Genomic DNA, 22,314 nt, shown 5'->3' with positions numbered 1-22,314 from the left:
TATGTTTTCAGAAATTCGAGCATTGATTTTCATATGTTTTCTGAAGAAGTAGGTTTAAATTCTCTCAATTAATATTAGTAGGCGAATACTTGTATAATAGTTTATACAAATGCACACTAAAAAATGCACATTCTTTCTTTTTATAGCCATCCACCTTCTCAATGAATGCCTAAAATAATGTTCATCTAACAGCGCACATTGTTCTTTTAGAATCTTCTTAAAAATTACTGGTTCCCTTTATCTGGAAAATCAGAGACGTACATATCGTTAACTTGAAAAAATATTGGTTCCCATTCCTAATAAAAAAAAATAGATGTAAAAATTATGAGACTTATCTTTCTTTGCATTTCATATCCCTTTTATAAAGCAGTTTTATATGTTCTTCATACAACCCAGAAAAATTAAGGGAAAAGATTTTTAGCACTTCACCTACTGGTAAATGTACTTCAAAATTTATCTTTTAGTGTGGTTTAAAAAATGTGTTATTTGTATTTTGAAACACTTTTTGGAGTATATTTATCAAAAGGTAAAGTATTAAAATCAATTTTCAAAAATTAAACATATAAAAAATTCTATTTTGAAACACTTTTTGGAGTATATTTACTAGTAAGTAGATTGTTAAAATCATTTTCCAAAAAAACATACCAAAAATCTCTCATCTTCTGCCCCAAGCTATTACATTTATCATTCCCATTAGTAAAAATAGAAAAACTTTCTCATCGATAAGCACAGCCAGTTCAGCCTGTGCTGAAACTTGGAGACCCCAACCGCGGATCACCGCCTTCCGCCGCCGCTTTAACCCTCGTTCACTCTCTCCTCCCCTGATCGCTAACCACTCGCTCAATTCACCGTACAAGAACAAGAACAACAACCAAAAACAACGATCAGACGATTCGCGATGTCAATCCATGAACAAACCGCGGCCGCGATCCTCGCCCAAGGAGCCCTAGCTGCCGACGGCGTCTTCCTCGGCCTAGCCCTAGCCTACGTGGCAGTCCGAAGCATCATCAAGTTCACCGACGCTTCCTCCGCCCTCAAGAAAGTCAAGGACTCCCCATCCGTCCGCGTCTCCGACCTCCGGTCCGTCCTCTCTCCATCCGATGGCTCCGATTCTTCGAGCGAGGAAGGGAAGCTCGTGATCGTTCGCGGTTTCGTGGAGGCGAAATCGGCTGTCGATGGGAACTGGAAGCACCTCAGGCCGAACGTGCTCGTCTCGCACGAGTCCGGCGATAGAGGCGTGATCATACGGAGGACTCAGACGGTATAACTTGTCTTTCGTTTGCGAAATCCTGCGAATTGTTGTTTTATTCTGAGTCACGTAATGCGCGACCGTGCAAGCGCCTTCCGTAAACTTCCCAAACTAGAAAGGGTGAGGATTGAGAGCGGGAGTGGAGGTCCTACTGAAGGATTGTTGGATAGGTCGCGTAATGCGATTGTGTGAGGGTGATTGTGAAAGCGTCTTTCAAAAACATTCCAAACTACTACAATTCGCGAGAGCAAGGACTAAGAGTGCAAGTGTAGGTGAGAGTGTGAGCGGAGGGTCCTATTGAAGGATTATGTGACTAAGATTATGTGAGTAAGGTTTTATTCCATACGTAGCAGTATTTGGGTATAATTGTCGGGTCCATTTGTAGCTGATATAGTTCTTTTTGGTGAACTAATAGTGTATGATTCTATATCTGACATTTGAAAACAAGAGAGTTTCTGGAGTTAGTTTTTTCCCGTATCCGGTCGAAGAAAAGAATACAAATGTTTTATGCACTACAGTTTTGATTCAAACAAAAACAGTTTTGCCATTAACAAGACCCTTTGTTAGAGGCGGAATTGAATTACCAAACTTGTGATGCACATGTGTTTCAATGTGCTATATACGAGAGATTGTGCGCATGCGGTGGGCAAAGTGTGCGGTATGAATTTAATTATAGGACGGAAGTAGTGAAAGAGATTGAGGGAAAAATAGGCAGGAGAAGAGGAAAACCTCATTGAGTTTGTACCCTATATCCATAAAAGAAAGCCCATTACTCGAAAAGGAATTAAAAGTTGAATCAAGGTTTGCGTATTGAAGAATAAAACTCATATGTACGTGTACTTAATAAAACTCATGTAGAGCGAAAGATGAAGTTTGTGGAACATAATGTGTATGTATATGTAGATGGCAGAGAACAAAGAACGAAAATTAGTGGAGAAATAAGATAGACTTACCATGAGTGGCAGACATTTCTTGTAAGACACAATGATCGGGGAATGGATTTGGATGTGTTCCCGTCGTGGAAGTTCCTATCTGTGATTGCAAAGGGAACCTAACGGCTTAGGATTCTTCACAGAATAAATGTCCAGTATTATGTAATGGGGATTATTGCCTTGTTTGGCCTTACAATTTATTAGGCTAGCCAAAGCATATGTTGGATTTAGGATCTTTTATTGTACACTTTTGGAAATCAAAATTGGGAGCCAGCTTCATTTTTTCATTCACACCAACTGGTGTGTTTCCTTTAAATATACAAGCTGTATAAATATTTCTGGACTTCAGTTGATATGATAGACTGCCATGCTTTCTATTCTGTTGACCCAATCTGTATTCGAGGAAGGGAAAGGAAAGTAACAAAGTGGAAACATGAAGGCCCTTCATAAACTTTGGGAAGGACTGAAAAATACTCAATGTTTAGTTTCGCTCCTGCAAATTACAGTGGTATTTGAAGAAAAACATTTTACACTTTCTTTTCGTCATCCATTCCAAGAACAAGTGGATTACAGATTAAGTTTAATTGCTTGTTTCAGTTTGTGTGGGTTTAGATCAAACATGGCCATATACATCATTTCTTAAAGGAGTCGAAGTGCAGAAGAGTGTTAATTGCGTAGGTAACTTGTTCATTTGGCAACCAGATTGATAGAAGTTTAGTCCCCATAATAGGGTCTAGGAGGGCACTAAGTCAACTTCAATTTTTATCTTCGGCTTTACCTTTTTTGTAAAATTTGAGTTCAAAAGTTTCCACCTACTTTTTTTTTTTCCTAAGACTGTCAACAAAAACTGATTTGATTTTGTGGCTGATACTTATTTTAAGTGTATATACAACGAATGGAGGGGCTTTTTTGGATGGACTTCTGATCTACGCTCTGTGTTTACGAGATCCTGGAAGCAGAAAGAATCAACCTCATTAAGAATGGTATGCTCTGATTATGACAGTTCTCCTCATTTTTTGATGAATTAGTTGTAAAAGGTACTTACAGTCATTATGGCATGCAGAATTGGATACCATGGATGCACAAGCTGATTCTTCTTACCAATCTATGATTGTTTAAATTCTATATTTTAGACGATATTAATACTTGCCGTTTGAGTAGTCATGCATTTATTACATTATTTGCTTGATTTTCGTCTGGAAGTCTCTGGTTTCCTGATTTTTTGGGTCCACAGTCAAATAATTTCTGAATACGTTTCTCTATACCTCAGCCATTATATTGCAGCAGATAATATACTATTACTGCAGTTATCACTCTGAATCCAGTTGTGTCTGTTCTTTTAGATGGTCTGATTTTGAATTTTATTGTGGCGAATTCTATTTGCAGGTTCCTTTCATTCTTGTTGAAAGTGGAAAATGGCCACAGAATGACTATCTGATTGTCAACATGGATGGATCAAGACATCCGTTACCCCTTGTAACAGTTTTTCACCAGTTGCAGCCTATTACCCCGTCTCCCTATACTTTCCTTCAGGCGCTCTTTGGGCATGATTACCCTGTAAGTTTAAGATTACAAACTGGGATTGGGTTTTAAGGATTGATTTAACTTAAACAAGTACATGGCTTTGGCCTTTTTTTTTGCTTATTATTGTGCATGTGATTGGTGTGGTAATATGTTTTGTTTCTGAAGGTTGGACTGCTTGATGAGGAGAAAATTCTTCCGCTTGGAAAGGATATCAGTGCAGTCGGCATTTGTTCTTTAAGAGATGGAGTTGCTGAAATCAAATCATGCAACGACCTTCCTTATTTTCTGTAAGCAAGTTTGTTTGGAAAAGTATTTTGGTAGATTAGATACTTGCATTGTGCACTTTGTCACATGAAAAGTATGTTTAGTTATTGGGGATATTTTCATGGTCAACTCAGCTGGATGGCTGTAATTGGTCAACTTGGAAAGGTCTAGAATATGGTGCTTCTTCCAAAGTAAAATGCATTTTGAGGGTTTGTTTGCAAAGTTGGCCAGAGGTCAAGTAATCCAGTAATGCATTGGTGCATGTTATACTCATAATAGTCGGCTAGAGATATGCCACCTGGGCCAAGCTATGTTTTATTTATCCAGAATTGGGTACCATTGTATGTCTAAGTAGGCGATACAACCAAGTCTTATGCCCATGGACACGGGGGTATGTCAAAATATTATTTTGCTTTATAACATACTTCTTACATATTTATTTGGAAAATGGGGTTTGCAAGTTGTCAGGGAGCATTTAATGCATAAAGTTGGGGTTTTGTGTTAAATACGAATTACTTAATATACCGAGGGTGAATGTCTTGGCGTAGATTTCGAACACATATCCAATACCGAAGTCTCTAGTTTTCAACACGCGGACGTCACACTCTAGATTAAAATATGTAAATAGGGGCCGAGGTACGGTCACTATGAGCTTTTCTCTTGTCTTCTTATATACCTCATCCATATGTGTCCAAGATTTAAATTCTCGTAGGTTCATTTTATTCTACAGAATGAACTCCCTCTTCTGTTATCAGGTTTTTAAAAAAGATCGTACCACATTCTTTGTGAGCATATTTACCTTCATGGGGGTACCAGTACTACCTGCCTCATGTATGCATTTACAAATAGGGTTGCTTTTTTTTATTATTAGTTCTTGCATTTACTGATCTTCTAATTGTGGCATGCCTCCCAAGTCCCAACTGGTATTTTGTTCTGTTGTTGATGGATCAGCGGTGGAATATGGCTTGCTGTTAGAAATGAATGTATGACCATTAAAGCTAGGTAGTTACCCTGAATTCACTTTGTTGTGTCCTGAGATAATGTTTGGTGTTTAAATTTTGGTATCCCTTGTCATGTACTCTTTTTCTTTCTTTACTCATTATATCCTGCCTAAATTCTTTAAGCCAATTTATATTCTGTTTGTATTGTAATGCTGCTTCTAGAGGAAAATCTAATGTTGTTTGTGCTTTACAGGTCTGACATGACTAAGGATCAAATGGTGGTAGATATTGCATTGAGGACAAAGATATTGTTTTGGAGTGGCATTGTATTTGGTGCATTCTCAATTGGTATCCTTGGCTATGCTGCCGTAAGGTACTACAATTGTCACACCGTCCTTTGTTACTTAGAATTGTGTACATTTTAATGGATTTGAATGTTTAATCCAGAGCTTCATTTGGTTCAAAGTTGTTTCCTGTTGAATCTTTGGCTCTTGCTAGGATCACATTAGTAACAATCGAGCTTGAGAATTTCATGCTTAATAAACCTGATCCCATGGTGTTCTATTCTTCTAATGTTTTTTCTCTCTCTATCATGCAGCTTGGTTATATTGAGTGGCACTATAAGCTTAGCATACATGATAACGATGATTTCTTTTTTCTCTGTCAATTTATTTTATGGGAAAATTTCTTTTATATCCCTTCGACTTTGACAAAAAATTCATTTTGGTCCTTAACCTTTCAATTTCGGCATAAAAATACTTCAACTTTCCAATTTCGGCATAAAAAATTCATTTTGGTCCTTAACCTTGACCGACGGCCGCGCAGGGCCGTCTCCGGCCACTGGACAGTCGATCCGAGCCGTCCAAAAATTCTATAAAAAAAATGAGGGGGCCAATGGAGAAATCAACGACATTCGATGTGTGTAGGGTGCTTGATCCAAACACCCTATTTTTTCGTGTGTGTGTGTATATATATGTATATATCCCTAAATGATGACATTGAAAAAAATTGGAAAGTCGAAGGATTTTTATGCCGAAATTAAAAGGTGAAAGACCAAAATGAATTTTTGATCAAAGTCGAAGGGATATAAAAGAAATTTTCTCTTATTTTATTGTTTTAGGAATAGGGGAGGGGGTGGCTCTGCAAGCTCACCATACGAACATGAACAGAAACAATAAGGAGTTTAAAGATAAAGTGCCCTTATTTCTAAACAACATGAAGAATTAAACCCTAAGAAAATAAACTGGATTGTTTGAAATGCATTGAAATCGGCTCAATTTGCAAGGATTGTCCTACCAATTTAGCTTTAGATGGTATTTCATTTGACTATGATTGTTTCAGGAATTGGAACAGGTGGAAAGCGCGGCGACAACAAAGGCAAGCCCAACAGCAGAACAACCTTGCCCGTGAAGATGCTGATCCTGAGATTGCAGCTGAGGGAACAGAGGAAATACCAGATGGAGAGCTGTGTGTTATTTGCTTGACTAGGAGGAGGCGTTCAGCATTTGTTCCTTGCGGGCATCTGGTTTGTTGCCAACGATGTGCTCTTTCAGTTGAACGCGACTTGGCACCCAAGTGCCCTGTCTGTCGGCAGTCAATCCGGACTTCAGTGAGGATCTATGACTCTTGAGAATCGGTAGTTGCTGTTTTCCTGACTATCTTACTGAAGTTGCGTTTTGTGAGGATAGCTGTGCATTCTAGTGTATATCTCAAAATCGGGTTGTGTGTAGTTGTATTGAACTCGGGTAGTTGTATTGAACTCGGAGTATATCATAGGAAAAGAGACGAAAGTGTGGAGTTACATCTAGTTAATTTTTGTTTCATTGAAAGTTATTTCAATGATCAAGTTCTCCCGCAATTGTACTCGCGCACTCTTCGTATTTGCAGAATTGGTTTGAAGAAGGCTCTTCTAGCTTTTCGTAGTGTCTCATTTCCACAGTATTAAAATTACTCTTCATATTTTACATTGGTGATGTAGATTATATGTTACAGAGAAGAGGGAAAAGCTACACACAAACTCTGTTCAACTGTCATTTGCTTTCACATCCTACTTCCACAAGGAACAGAAGGAAACAGGTTGTCCCTTCCACCACAAACCCAGACACCCATCTTTCTCCTCCACTCTCATCTCCCAATTACTATCATACTTCCTCAACAAAGTTCGAGCTTTGTTGATGGTGTCCTCTCCGAACACTTTCTCGACAAAACCGACCCTTCTCATCCTCTCACACCACTTCTCTTTCCCTTCATTCATCTCATCTAAATTGGTCAACGTCTTCGCAGCCTCTCCTTCCACAACCCTCCTTTCGTCGCTCTCTCGCCCTCTAAATGCGGCACTAGTTGAGTCCAAAAACCTCCACAGGTACTCCACTCGACGCGAAAAACTAGTCGCAAAGTCCCCACACTTGCTGCAGCTGCAATCCATGTTGTTCTCGCTTAGAATCATGCCTTTCGGATCCAAACTCCTCAGTACTCGCAAAAAATCGCTTCTGTTATCCGGGTTGGTGTGGTTCAGATGGTGGAGCCTGAACTGAGCGCAGATAATTAAGGTTTCACTAGGAGAGGAATTTATGGTTTGGGCATTTAGATTCTGTAATTGTTGGTTATCAATCCGATTGATCTGTAAATTGATGTTTATGGATTTGGCGAAACCGAGGAGTTGGGAAGAATAACTGCAGCCTGGTGGGGCAATAGCAAACGGAATGTCCTTACTCCCACCGCAGTCAGAGGTGGCGGTGCTAACAACTGTAAGGCGGACTAGTGGTGGAGGTCCACCAGGGCGGCGGGTCAACGCCTCGAGGAGGGTTGGCCATTGGACTCCATGAGAGACTCCAATATCAACGATGTGAAGATTAGAAGATTGATATTGTTCCGAAAGAATTTGGAGGATTGAATTGTTTGCGATTTTGTTAGGGAACTTGAACCAGGGACTAACCTCATCGAATCTGATGAGTGATTTTTGGAAAAGTTGAGGCTTGGCGGAAGCAAAGTTAATGGCCCCACTTGAAACAGAGGAGGCAGGGGAGGGGGAGGGGGAGGAGAGGTGGTGGGTCAGCGCTCGGAGGCCGTGAGCCGCCAGCCGGTGGTTGGCATCGCCGGTCGGTGAAGCCAGCTCGTGGAGAACGTACAAGAGGTGTTGGACACGGGGCAGGTTTTCGGCGGTGATCGCGGCGGCACAAGGGTTGAGCAACTGCTCTGCCCACCTTCCTTCTCTGTTATTACCGTTATTACAGTTATTTCCAGCAGATTTGGCTGATCCCCTCTTAGTCCCAACTGATTTCTTAACTGTCACCCCATGTTCCACAGCCCCATCCCCACCATCAGCCTCTTTGGTCCGACGGTTACGATTCTTTCCACGGTTTCGGGATGCCTTCGGAACATGGGGATCGGATGCCTTCCGTTTCTTGGACGAATCGGACTGTTGTGGATTACTCGAGGCGACGGGATCTGGTGGGGCCTTGCTGGTGACAGTGGTGAAAGAAGCGGGGTCTACATCTTGAGCCTGAACCGACCATTGATCACTGCTGATTTGGTTGGAACTGTATTGATCGACCAAGAAAGATGAAAGGAACGAGCCGTCGATCGAGTCCAACCATTCCAAGATGTAATCAGAGCTGGAGGTTGGCTCTGGTTCTTCAATGGTCATTGTGTCGAAAATTATGTTTGAGATAGGAGGGAGATGAGTAGGTGCAGAGAAAGAGGTTGGACTTGGTGTTTTGTATGAAATAAAAATAATAATAATAAAATGAAATTGGTGGTGGTCTTTGCACAAAAGGACAGTGAAGAGCATATTTCATTGCTTTGGGGTGACGTAATTTTGGATTTTGTGATATGTTTTATTAAGGTTATTCTTGAGGACCAGATCGTCCCTAGGAAAAAAAATTGGTGTCGGAATTGTTAAACGTCTTTCTCAACCGCATGATTTCATTGACAAATCACGGGGTAGGTTAAAAACGAGATGTAAAAATTTCGAACGAATTATTTATGCACATTTTTGAAGGCGTCGAGAGTCTGGCAATTGAAATGCATTGATTTCAATCAACTGGGAGCATTAGCACACGAGAGAGGTGTGGCTAGAAATTGGAATGCATTGATTCCAATCAGCTCGAAGCATTGGCACACGAGAGAACGTGTTTGCAGATTCGATCATGAATCAAACCAGATCGAAACATCAAACATCGTCATTAGTTGTCCAAGTTATCAATAAAGGGTGAAGTAGTATTTTGTTTTTGTTTTTTTTCAACTCAGCCCTTTTGGGTATTAATTTAAGGCAAATTTTCGTAGTCATCCCTGTAGTTTTACGATTGTCTCACTTTCGTCCCTCTAATTTCAAAGTGCTCCAATTTCGTCCTTGTAGTTTGTTTTACATTCCAAATTGGTAAAATCGTTAACACCGTTAACGAAACTAACGGAAAAAAAAAGTGTTCAAATTTTCAATTCGTTTGAACCGGTGCAAATATCTTATTTTTTTGATCATTTTATCTTAAATGGTCATAATGGATTTTTGGCTCTAAGGCCTTTCAATGAGCACCCTAAGAGAGCCCTGAAACTAAATAAGGAGTATTCGGGTGCTCATTGAAAGGCCTTAGAGCCAAAAATTCATTACGACCATTTAGGATAAAATGATCAAAAAAATAAGATCTTCGCCCCGGTTCAAACAGATTGAAAATTGGAACACTTATTTTTTTTTTCCGTTAGTTTCGTTAACGGTGTTAACGATTTTACCAATTTGGAACGTAAAACAAACTACAGGGACGAAATTGGAGCACTTTGAAACTAGAGGGACGAAAGTGAGACAACCGTAAAACTATAGGGATGACTACGAAAATTTGCCCATTAATTTATGTGCTTGTATGACATGGTTGGTGAGATCAATGGACAACAATTGGTGACAAGATAAGTATTACTTATGAGAGTCGATAGATGGTGATTTGTCGAGTTTTGAAAATGCCAAGAGACAGCAAACTCTTTTTCATTGGATTAAATATTATGGGGATGTTTTGTTCGAAATTGCCCTTTTGATGTGCCCATTGGCCAAAGGAAGCTTTTGTCATTTGCCCCTCCACCAAATTGACCTGCAAACAACTCGGCCGTCATATCTAAAGAGAGACAGCAAACTCTTTTTCATTGGATTAAATATTATGGGGATGTTTTGTTTGATATTAAGCTTTTGTCATTTGCCCCTCCACCAAATTGACCTGCAAACAACTCGGTCGTCATATCTAAAGAGTTTGTTCGAGAAGAATATTTCAGCATGAAGTGCTGTTCATTCAAAAGGAAAGATCTCGAGATTCATTATGACCGCATGTCTTAGAGATTTTATCTTCTCAACGGCATGGATGATGTCAATCTCAAGCAAGCCTTTCTCAATTCCCTTCCTGAACCATTGGGAAATGAGACAACAAGATTACTTCAGACAAAAGGATTGAATGGAAAACGAGTGATGCTATATGTACCGACAGGGGAGGAGAGCAATCGTACTGATGGCCGCTGGCAGGCCTTCTTCGGTCATTGGATGGCCAATTCGAGCCGTCTAAAAATTCTAAAAAAAAATCGATGGGGCTCAAGCGAGAATCAAGCACCCTACACCTCGGATGCCGTTGATTCTCGCGTAGGCCCCATCGGTTTTTTTTATAGGATTTTTGGATGGCTCGGATCGGCCGTCCGGTGGCCGGAGACGGCCCGCCGGCGGTACGATTTCTCTCCCACTGATCGGTACTTATATCATTTCTGATGGAAAACTATGCTTTAGAAATATATTGGGGAGTGGTTCCCGCACCCCTTTTTACCAACCACTCTTTTTTTCTTTTTCTTTTTTTACTGTGAAGTTATCAAAACATACTTCCACTTTTTAATATTGTTCTTTTGTTGTTATCCAAATGAAATGATTTTTGTAAAAAGTTTAAGGACATTTTGGTAATTTCACACACTTAAAACAAAAAGGCGAGTGTGATTAGTAAAAAAGAGAGCGTGGTTAGTAAAAAGGAGAGTGTGAAAATTATTCACCAAATGTATTTTCATAAATGATATAGAAATATATATTTTCGATTATTTTTGGGCCGAATTTCCAAGTTTACGGTGATGAAAAATAAACTCTTGTCTTTTGACTTGATCAAAGTTTACGAGGATATTCGGGAGCAACCCTAGTCTCTGTTCAAAAGTAAACTTCATTAGAACGATACAGATGGTTACAGTAATCTCTGGCTCATTGATGAAATTAAGAACCATTAGAACGATGGATTTGTACTATAGAAAAAGGAAACAAAATTGCCAACTGTTAACGGTGACAAGCAAACAGGTTCTAAACCATATTAAAATGACATTCCTTAAGTTGGTTTTCTATTGTATCTCGCTGGACCTAATTAATGCTCATGCCATGGAGTTCTATTGCCCTTTTTTTTTTTTTTTTTATAACTTCAGTTTCTGAACTAGCTTTTGTGCACCTCGATTTTTAGGAGACCAATTCTACCGTTTACTATCGGGATATGGCGTTGAGTTGAGTTGTATCAACAAGTCCCTTAGATCTATTCAACTCGACTCAATAAAGGTCGAGAGCGGCCACATGGATCAGTTTCTTCTAGTCGATTCTATTCGAAGTTGTTATCAACCAAACCAATTAGGGTCAACTACATGAATTCGTTTTTTTCATGAAGTTGTGTTGATTGCGTCATATTCATAATCCGACACTTTTGGACCCGCTCGGCACATCCGGGCTGTCCAATACACTTTTGGACGGCTCGGATTGGAATCCTCTCTCTTCTCTCACGTCAACACTTTCTCTCTCCAAATCCGAGCCATCCAAAAATACAATAGACAGCTCGGATGCACAGAGTGGGCACCACTTGGTACCTACCCGGCACTAGAAAATTTTCCGGTTAAATGACCCAATATCCTAATTAGTTCTTTCTTACCCATTTGGCGCATCCAATTGAACTTTCATGCCATCAGCTTCTAACATGCATCAACTTCTCTTGGAAAATACCTCTAAGGAGATGTCAGAGTTCGAATTCTGGTAGTTCCATTGGTGGCATAATATATTTCCGTATTATTCTTGGCAAGGTCTCCTTAAGATAACCAAAAATTATTGGAAATTAAGCTTAGACTGAAAGTTTGAACAAAAAATTTCACAACATTTCAATAATCAGAAGAGTCATTAGCTCAATGAACTCAATTACATAAAAGCAACTGGAATTAAAGCACACTAACAATGAAGTTCAAGACCCAAAAAAAAAACCAGTTTCCTTGGCAATACAAGTTAGCCGGTACCACCAAGAACAGCCTTGAGAGCCTTCACAGTAGCATCATCAAGGAAAGTAGTCTTCTCCACAATAACAGAAGGCAGGTTATTTGCGAACAATGCAAAATCAAGGATTTGGAGCCCAGGATCGGGACTACTAAAACTCGGAAAAGCAATCGCGGTTTTTCCTTTAGCATTTATTTGAAAATGCAACAACCCTTGAGGGAAAACCATGATATCACCCTTTTTGAGTGTCTTCAAATAAACAGAATTATCAGAGGAAATGAATCCGGCAAGGATAGAACCCTGCACTACAAGTAGGAGTTCCGATGCACCCGGGTGTGTATGCATTGGGATGACGCCACCTGGGGCTAGGTCTAACCGTGCCATGGAGATACCAAGCCCATTGACACCCGGAAACTGGGCGGCAAATGCTGGAGTGACTGCGGCTTTGATGATGTTTGAAGTGTTTCCAGCCTTTCCTAGTGAAAACACGAAATCCTCGACCGTGACTTTAGCAGGGATTTTGCAGGAGTACCCTGAAGGGCCGATAGGACCCTTTAGGTCCGCGACACAAAAGTCTAAGGCATGAGAGGAGGAGAACAGTAAGAGAGAGAAGAGGAAGAAAATTTGCAGCATTTTTAGTTTCATGAATTTGGTTGCTTTGATGATGGGTGGAAGGTTTTCGCAAAGAGCTTGGTGTGTTTATATAGACAAGTTGTACGAAATTAGTGCCCCGGGATCACTGAATGATTTTCCATAGGAGGGTTATGCTCAGAATGTAGTTAAGTGAATGAGAACCACAAGGTTTTGCTTTGAAGCATGATGGCTTTTGGTCCCCATGACTTTTAAGCCCTTTCTGTATTGGACAAAGAAACAGGTAATAACTTTTAGCTGGAATAATTGCAAATGAGTGGATCAGGCCTCAGAGGGCATTGGTTTTTCACAATCTTGACAGCTAACAAAGACAAGTACAGGTGCAAGTTGATTGCTTATTTGACTCGAAAGTCTCAATTAACCAGGCTGTTTCGATAAAGTTTAACGCACTATTGATTCACATGATTATAACCGAACTAGGCATACTGCTTCTGTATTTTTTGAAGTTAAATGATCCTGTTTAAAAGTCCTAATGCGCGCTAAATAGGATACATTTCCATTGAATGTTGATAATGAGAAGATCTGTTTAAGATTGTGGTCCAACAAGATAAGAGCACATGTGGGGAGAGAAAATACGAGCAGAAGAAGACAATATGACAGAGAGAATACCAAGGGAAAGACTTTCTATGCAAGTTTGACTGTCCAATGGCTACCCATTGGGAAGAAATGGGTGGACAGTGAGAATTCCTTTCTGGGTCTTCTGGCTAAGGTTTCATTTGTGGGGGGGGGGGGGGGGGGGGGGGGTGGGGTGGGGGGTTGATGTCCTCTCTGTCAATATTGTGGTGAAACCTTAGCCTTGACAGGATTGGATTCCTCTTGCCAGTGAAACTATCTTGCTATAAATCCAGCATCTCCCTCTGATTACGTTCTCTCTAGTCTCTACCACAGCTATTCTTACTTTATCAGAAGAAAGGAAAACCAAGAAGGCAAAGATAAGAAGTAAGAAACATGGACACGTCTCCTGGCCTCATGTATTCGTGTCCGACATGTATTAGACATGAACACGACAAGACATGACACTCTTCGGACACATCTCAGACACAACTAAGTATGTGCCCCATATGTTATTGTACTTCTATCTGTAGTTGGATGCGTTTGTGACATGTCGAAAGCAATTTAGAAGTTGGGAAAAAAACCAAAATGGTTCTTGTAGTTTAGTGTTTGTGTTAACTTGGTCCCTGCAGTTTGAATTGGCTCGATTTACACTTTGTAGTTTTCATTTTCTTTCAACTTGGTCCAATTACTAACTGTCGTTGGATGCCGTTAACCCTAGACACGAATGGGCCCCTTTTCTAGAGTTAAAATCATAATCTGTCATTCTCCTCTTACCCTAATATACCTCTGAACCAAAACACAGAGCCTCGTTATTCCATTCTCCATTTTTTTTTCGCGGCTTCCATTCTTCATTTGTCGCGCCTGGGATTTTACATTCAATCGAAACGTGTCTCGTTCTCCTTCAGGGGGAAGGAGCGAGAGAGATTAGGGCCTGGATAAGTGATCGGGTTCCTATGGATTGCAACGTGGTTCTTGAAAAGAAAGGAAAAATGAGGAGTTTTGTGTTCTATAAAAGGGGTTCGGATATTTTTGAAAAATGTTTGAATTTTAGAAATTGAAGTGGGTTTTATTTTAAAAAGGGACCGAGCTTTCATCAAGCTGTCTACATATCTTTGGGTAAAGGAGAATCAGGTCCGGCCATAGTTCGGGCCACAAAAGGGGTTTAGAAAATAACTTAAAGTTTCCACCGGGCATAGAGTTTAGGTGTGTCTAGTTACCTCTTGAGTATCGGAAGAATAGTTCAAGTATTTTACGGAGTAGAAAAAATAACACGGGCCTATTTACCAATTTTTCTCTCGATCGAAATCGACAGAGATTTCGGGAAACAATGCCAACAACAAAAATAAGGGCGAATGCGGCTTGTCTCCACAAACGGATTTGAGGTTCCTTGCCTTATTTCAGGACTTCACCGGAAAAGAAATGGCGAATAAATCAAATGCTATTTTTTGGTGGTGAAGAATTGACAAGTAAAATAAGACCGTCACCCGCCAATCTTCAAGAACGGAATCGACCCATTGATTGGGCAGAGTGGATTGATGGTTTAGTGAAGTGGAGTGGAGCGAAAGAAAAATAACAAATGGACATTGTTATTTTTCCATGGTAGAATTACAATCAAGAAGGACGGATCCTCATTGAAAGTAAGAAAACTAAGTTAATCCTACTCATAGGAGGACAAAAAATAAGAACAAAGTTAAGACTTTGATTTTGTTGGGGAGATTACAATGAAGCCAAAAAATGCTATTTATAGGAAACAACAATGTGCAGGAAATAACTTCCTAACTTCCCACTACTCTTCATTCTTCTTATTTGCTTCCAAGTGTCCAAATGACTTCCCTTCAACTTCAAAGTGTGTAGGACAATGACAAGTGTCTTTTTAACTTCCAAATGTGTACGATCATGCCAAGTGTCCTGCACTTTATTAAAATACAAACAAATAAAAACTAGTTATATTATTAATACGAAATAATAAAATAGGAAGCATTCTCATAATTCCCACCTTTTGATCGATTATCGACAGGCAGTGAATATATGGTACAAACAGGGCCACAGAACCCGATTTTTAGAACAGAGTGACTCCGTTTTGCTTTTTAGGAAAAAGGCTTTAGGTCTGCAAGGTTAGAGAAGAAGGGTTCGGTAATTCACTAGAAAAGGGGTCCATTTGTGTCTGGGGGAGGCTAACAACAGTTAGTAATTGGACCAAGTTGGAACAAAATAGAAACTACAGAGTGTAAATCGAGCCAATTCAAACTGCAAGGATCAAGTTGACACAAACATTAAACTATAGGGACCATTTCGGTTTTTTTCCCTTAGAAGTTTAACATGTAATTTTCAAATGTTGGCCCATTTTCAAAATTTCCATGGACGTTTACTTCATGAATACTTGGACACTGACCAGTGATTTGTACGTTCATATTACTAATGCTATTTGTGTGTTTTATTATCTTACATTCATAGACCTAATATTTTCAATTCTTTTATGAGTTCTTAAGAACTCCTACTACACCTATGTTATCAATGGTCCCTAACGTGTTTGTGTCCTAGTTTTTGGAGGAATAACGTGATTGCGTGTCCTTATCCTATGTCTGTATCCGTGCTTCTCTTGGATAAGAACATAGTCATGAGCTTGGTCTTACTTAACCGTCGAGAAACATTAAGGTTTGATCCTATTCATGGCGACTCTCCGTCCGCAAATTAAGCTTATCTAAAGGAGAAACATTAAATTTCTTTCCTTAGTCTTCCCATCTTTTTTTTTCTTCGTTTGTATATATCTTTATAAATTCGTGATCTGAAGTCTAAACACAATTAAGGAGGTATTGACGAAAGGACATGATCAACCTCTTTGAAGGTTCTGATGAAGCCTCCTAAATTGGTTATTGGTCCAATATAAATGCAACCAATTCTTTGACAACTTGCTCATGCAAATTGGTCCAATATAAATCCAGGATATAGTTGGTTGTTTTTCTGATTTGATCATACTAGTAGCTAAAGGATGTTCTATTCCTCTCAATCCTAAATCAAAAACCCAACCAACCAAATTCTTGGTGACAATTGTTCAGAAATAGATGGTAAACTTTTTATTGAAGCAGTGTATGACACACCATGTGCAAGCAAAACCAAATCAGTCCAGTAAATGTTTGGCGGATTTCTGGCGATTCAAGATTGACACAAGGGTACATTAGCAAAATAGCAGAATTGGTGTAAATGAGTATAACACCATATTAATGCCATAAAACAGTCTTCAACAAGAAGTAAGAGAGGAAAAGTTTAGACCTGAACAGAAAAGTGTAGGGAAACTTCCTAGAAAATGCTTAGCTCAAGGAAAGATGATTACGACAAGATGGAAAGGGAAAGTGCCCCAGAGAATACCATGGAATGCATGAATGCAATGGAGAGATTCTTGATTAAATAGTGAAAGGTGTTGGCTGAGGATACAATGAAGGAGAATGGAGGCCATTGTTATGGGGCAGAGAAAACAGTGATTCAGTATATGACAGGTCCACAAGTGTGCACTTCCCTTGCACCCCTATGCCAAACTTCATTCACTCATCAAAAGGGAAAAAGGTAGAAAGAAGGGTACTTATTCGTACAGCAACTAAAACCTCCCTCTTATCAAAATCATCACTCTAGCACTGTCCTACGATATTTAGTTGTATCCTTGAAGCCAAACAGATACGGGCTTTGGGAAGCATAAAGATAGTACTACTACTACATAACAGCGATTATGTCCGCGCTATAGTATAGCTTCCTATTTCTTCCATGCTACTGAGTGTAAAAGCAAGTATACATACACATAAAGAACGTGTTTATTCGCGGCACCATAATTTAAGTTTGTGTCCACAATGTATGGTTTGGGTACCTTCCAATGTTCCATGCGTTATGTGTCCATTCTAGGATATTTATGGTTTACAAGAACATTTCAACTTATTTTGACCTTGGGCGTGTGTGTTAGGTCTGTTCGGAATGAGTTTTGAACATCTATGCATTCACGTTGCCATTGGAAAAATGCTTGAAATTTCGTTTTTAAAAGAAACGGCATATCCGCTTGATATGTTTCTTACTGCAAATTTTTTTAACCCCACTTGAAAGCAAAAACAAAAACCACAAGTACAAGAAAATGCATAAAATACAGAAAATCATTTCAACAAGCATAAAAACAAGAGGGGATATAACATGACCATCGATTGAAGATCTCTCTCCAAATCAAGATGGTTCTTTGGACTGCAAGGTTCATCCCCCTTTGCCGGACGTCATCACATCGACAGCCACTCGTGGAGAGCCTAAACCCCAGAGCATAACCGTAAAGAAGACAAACGAAGATGTAACAACCATACTCAATAAGCCTCGGGTTAAGGTCGAGACTGAACCACGGAGCGAAAAAATTGACACAACATCCATCTCGTTACAATGGTCATCGGTGATTCTCACTTGTCAAACCCTCAATGAGCCATTCTCCCATTTTTATGGAGAAACAGAGGCGTATGAAGGGAAGAAGAAGAATTATCTTGCACTTTCTGGAAGCATACTCTCTGTTGCGGCATGTGAGGTACGAAACCCTAATTCGTTTCCTCTAGGATTTGGTTGTTTGGCAGTTTCTCCGCGAACTATATAATCACAGCCCCTACTGTCTTCACAATCTCCCTTCGCCTTCTTCATCAGCTGCGCGGCGCTATATGTTATTATCAGGGTTTTACGTTTTCTCAATGTTATGTCATGGCTATACAGATAAAGATATAAATGTACCTGATCTAGAAATAGGTTTGCATGCATCGAATTTTGATTGCCAATGCTCTCTGCTCTCAAGCAAAGTAGGCATTGAGTATGAGCCGACACCATGGTTTTCGCTACTCCATTTCGGTCTTAGATTTAGGGGCTCTTCGACAGAGTATGGTCCAGCCAGATTCAGAGATATTCCACATTGTTTCTGGTTTTTGTTTTGATCTTTTATGCAACACACACACGATGATGGTGATTACCAACTATTTCAGAACCTAGGAGAAAATGAACTGATTTGAGTGGAGTACATCAGCGTGCATCATCTAATCCTAAGCTAACTTATGGAAAGTTCACCTGGTAAAGGTGAGAACTGAGAATTATATCAAATTATATCAGCTGCCCAAAAAAAAAGACTAGCGAGAAATCAGGCAAGAGTAATGGTGCAGTCTAAAATCTGTCAATCATTTAAGAACTGAGACATGACAATAGGGTCATGGTGCTCAAAGGAACCCCACCCAGACTCCAAGTACTACGATAGACACATGCACAGAGGTGAAACACATTCATGAAAGCCCGTGGAAGTCGTTCATAACCCAACAACAAAATTCTACCACCAACACTATAGCTACCAATATGACTGTCCAGGATTCTATATATTTGGCATTTCAGATGGGTCTATCCTATATCCTTTGGATTCTCCCCTGCTTTGTGACCTTTTGAAAAAGTTACGCAATGCCTTTGCTAGGACCGAGATAAGCCTAAACAATTCGTTTACACCATTGACGATGAGTTCTCCAACTGGCTACTCTCACTCCCACTTTCCGGCCCTCACTGTTAATGATCTAGAACAACTAAAACAGGAGACTAACTGCTTTATTTTGGGCACTAATTTGGAGTGAGCATGGCCAACCAGAGAAGAGGAAAAGCAGAAGCCTTTCCATCTCTTCTCCAGTACTACCCAGCTCTAAATTCCCATACCTCTTCACACGAGCTTTCTTGGATAAGAGTCCACTTTCCATAGTGGTAAGTGGGTTTTTGTGTATGCAAGGTGAGTTATCAATCTTGGGTGATGGTTTTACATCTTTTGTATTTTGCACGACAACTAATGTTTTGGGTGATGGTTTTGCGTTTGTTGCATTTTGAGGTTCTTATTTTGCATAATGAAGGAAACATGTTTCGGACATATGGGCCTAAAAGAATATTTTTCTGCTTTGAGGGTATCACTGGTGTAACTATAATCAGTCTTTCCTTTTTATTGCCTAAGTAAGCTAATTCCACACCATCAAAGAGTGCACCACTCTTTTGTGGTCCAGAGAGTATAAAACTTCTTGCAATCAGAAGCAAATAGTGCAATGCTACACCGCAGAAAACACATAAAAAATATATACACAAGAACACGCATACGACATATGTATACACCCAAACTAGAAGAATGCCACACGACTTCATATTCGCGACAATTGACTTCCTGCAAGGATTGCCAAACCCCCTCCCTATACCTATCTGGTTTATAGATGATGAAAGCTCTACGCAGCCAATCTATCCTTGCTACTTTACGTCCTAAACAGATAAATATTCACACAAGTGTTTCAATAAATTCTCAGCACACACACTAGCAGCACTCACAGAAAACAGACTTTCAAACAGTTCCATTCCACCAACATTCATACATAGAACTTTGTACAAAACAGGTACATGGATTGGAGTTTGGCGTACTCACCAAAACTAACTGATCTCAACCAAACTCACAAACTACTATATGAACTATAACTCAGGTCCACACAGCAGAAACAGTTAGTTCGACTTGAAATAGACCTTTTCTATAAGTCCATTGTTGCTTGACATCCCCATATACAATGCAGGAAGTTAAACTCTTTTATGTTTTCTTAAAGTTTCAGCTTTCCCTCGAAAAGAGGGCTATTACGTTTCTTATTCTTTTTGCCCTCTTTGCTTTGCTAGTGGGTTGAGGTAGACTGTCCTAATCGTTTCCTATCAAGCAAAAAGCTCCATCTTACAACAACCCGCAATAAAGACAACTCCCATGACTTGATCTCTCATCCACCATCAGTAAGTTTATTTCCCTAACATTCAATTTCATACAACCATGTAACTTGTAGAAGCTTATAGCTAGAAATTGACAAAAGGAGCATTGCGAAAATATTGTCTACTTGCATAGGATCGAGACCGAGTTTCCCTTCTTGCCACTAAGCTATCATTACTCGAGAGCAACTTGGGGTGAACTATCCACATCTAAAGGAGCACCTGCTCGAGCTAAACGGAGTTTTCTCTTTCTTTCTTTGTAATGACTCAACAGGTACTCTATGCCGTTCATACCCAATCGAAAATTGTGGAAACTAACATCCTTAGAAATTTGAGAAACATGGCCATATCGATTAGGATTGGATCACAGTTAGTACCATGTTATAACACATCATTCACGTGGAAGTCCGGAATGGATGACCAAAATGCCATAAGCTAATGTTGAGTTGTTCTTGGCAATGCGATAAGCAGCAGGTTGAGCTCACGATTTAGATTGTGATACAGTAAGAAGATTTTTTGTTTTTGATAAGTACAGTAAGAAGATTTTGTTATTAGAGGTTCGAAGATGATTCCACAAATTCCCAATACAGTTATATGATCGTAACCCAGCATAACCAATTGTTGAAAAAAATGGAAAGTAGAATGTCAATCAAGAAATTACCCATTTACAACCCCAATGCAGAAAACACTCCGACAAATCCCTAGTTCGTGTAACTCCGTATGTACTCATCAATCAGCCGCAATGAACATAACTCCGCCTCTGCTCCTCTGTAAAAAACCATGGAGAAAGCAAGGGAATCAATGAGAATGGCAAACAACAGTCAGTGTCTATCAATGTTCTTCAAAAAGCCGACGCCTGATGATTAACAAGAATGCCACCACACCAACTTGCTTGATCACCACAATGCCCACAAATATCAGTCCAATTTTCTTGCCCAAATTGAGCTTTTGTTTAGCCGGTGGGCTTGGTGGAGGGGGCGATTTCACGGCTGGGCTATGGCGGCGCCTTGGCGGTGGTGGTCGGTGGGGAGTGGACCGTCGATGTGGTGGCGGCGGCGAAAACGAAGAAGGCGGCGGCGGCGGGGGCGGGGGAGGTGGAGGAGGCGGTGGCGGCGGTTGAGAAGGTGGAGAAGGCTGGGTTCCAAGATTCACCACATTTCTCTGTGAATGCACAAAGAAAAACCACAAACTCAAGAAGACCAATGTGAGAAATGGGGAATCCATTCACTTGCAATTGGAGTATCAATCAAAATGAGGAATATTTGCATTTGGGTTCAGCCCCAATCTTTCTATTCTCCCACCAAATTCAAGAACAGAGGTGGCGAAATAAACACCGGGCTAGATAGCGTTCTGGAAAACGAGATAAACACTCAGAGCCCACGAGTGTTTATCGCATGAAAGATTGAATATGCTCTACATAGTACATACATCAAGAGGTTTTTCGTCAATTGGGCACAGCAGGATTAGGGTTAGGGATAAGAATAATGGGTGTGATCGTATAAATTTGCTTTCTTGCTGTAGCGAAGAATCAACGAAATGGGTCCAGTGGAATTGGTCCCATATTCAAGATTTGTTCTTGGAAAGCAAGAACAAAGGTCTGGTTCAAAGATTGGTGTAGGGTATCACATTGCTCATCAAATCAAGTGGTAAGGGTCAATTGGGTTCGGCAAAACACAAAGATTGAATCTTCTTTTTTTTTTTTTTTTGATCGGCCAAAGATTGAATCTTGAATAGAAGGAGTCGAGGTTCTGGTTGATCCTCCACTTATCAGGGATGGATAAGAGAGAAGGGCAACAAAGAGGGAGATAAATGATTTGCTTACGCGGGGAAAAAACGGTTGGCCTAAGTTGGGATATTGGCAGGTTTTTGCACAATTAGGTGCAAGTTTAGAGCTGTATTTACATTGGGGGAACGGAGAGAGAGAGAGAGAGTGACGTTTTCCTTGGGTTGCTTGGAGAAAGTATACGTACTCAACTCTTGATCACAATTTCAAACATCATTATGTCCAAAATTGTTTGATACGTACGAACCAGAACCCGGGGGACGCACGGCACACGATGCTGTGCACAATTCTTTCCGTCGGATCGTTCATCCGACAGCTCAGATCTTATTTCGACAATAAACGGTTATTGATCATTTATTGCCGCAATGAGATTCGAACCGTCGGATGCACGGTTCAGATAATGCACAGCATAGTGAGTG

The 22,314-nt window shown here is 40.1% G+C and overlaps 4 protein-coding genes across 5 annotated transcripts; 1 reads left to right on the top strand and 3 right to left on the bottom strand.

Annotated features, from left to right (window-relative positions):
• Positions 1–679: 679 nt before the first annotated feature.
• LOC131335802 (E3 ubiquitin-protein ligase SPL2) lies at positions 680–6,828 on the top strand. 2 transcript variants are annotated; one of them, XM_058371316.1, is made up of 7 exons: positions 695–1,261; positions 3,063–3,164; positions 3,568–3,738; positions 3,871–3,992; positions 4,921–4,971; positions 5,164–5,283; positions 6,252–6,828. In XM_058371316.1, the coding sequence occupies exons 1-7, from the start codon at positions 899–901 to the stop codon at positions 6,538–6,540; spliced, it is 1,218 nt and encodes a 405-aa protein (XP_058227299.1). In that variant the 5' UTR covers positions 695–898; the 3' UTR covers positions 6,541–6,828. The 2 variants fall into 2 exon arrangements, with proteins under 2 accessions (XP_058227300.1, XP_058227299.1); XM_058371317.1 differs by lacking the exon at positions 4,921–4,971 and having other exon boundaries at positions 680–1,261.
• Positions 6,829–6,830: 2 nt separating this feature from the next.
• On the bottom strand, positions 6,831–8,635 carry LOC131335801 (protein NODULATION SIGNALING PATHWAY 1). Its single transcript, XM_058371314.1, has one exon. It carries the CDS (start codon positions 8,554–8,556, stop codon positions 6,958–6,960), a length of 1,599 nt encoding a protein of 532 aa, XP_058227297.1. The 5' UTR covers positions 8,557–8,635; the 3' UTR covers positions 6,831–6,957.
• A 3,384-nt stretch (positions 8,636–12,019) lies between these two features.
• Positions 12,020–12,966, bottom strand: LOC131335800 (auxin-binding protein ABP19a-like). Its single transcript, XM_058371313.1, has one exon. The coding sequence runs from the start codon at positions 12,796–12,798 to the stop codon at positions 12,166–12,168; it is 633 nt and encodes a 210-aa protein (XP_058227296.1). The 5' UTR covers positions 12,799–12,966; the 3' UTR covers positions 12,020–12,165.
• A 7,771-nt stretch (positions 12,967–20,737) lies between these two features.
• Positions 20,738–22,070, bottom strand: LOC131335799 (pollen-specific leucine-rich repeat extensin-like protein 3). Its single transcript, XM_058371312.1, has one exon. The coding sequence runs from the start codon at positions 21,334–21,336 to the stop codon at positions 20,944–20,946; it is 393 nt and encodes a 130-aa protein (XP_058227295.1). The 5' UTR covers positions 21,337–22,070; the 3' UTR covers positions 20,738–20,943.
• Between the last annotated feature and the right edge of the window lie 244 nt (positions 22,071–22,314).

This window comes from Rhododendron vialii, chromosome 8a (genome assembly GCF_030253575.1).
Source record: "Rhododendron vialii isolate Sample 1 chromosome 8a, ASM3025357v1".
NCBI lineage: Eukaryota > Viridiplantae > Streptophyta > Magnoliopsida > Ericales > Ericaceae > Rhododendron > Rhododendron vialii.
Note: the sequence above shows the minus strand (reverse complement) of the source record. Positions and strands in the feature narration are given on the sequence as shown.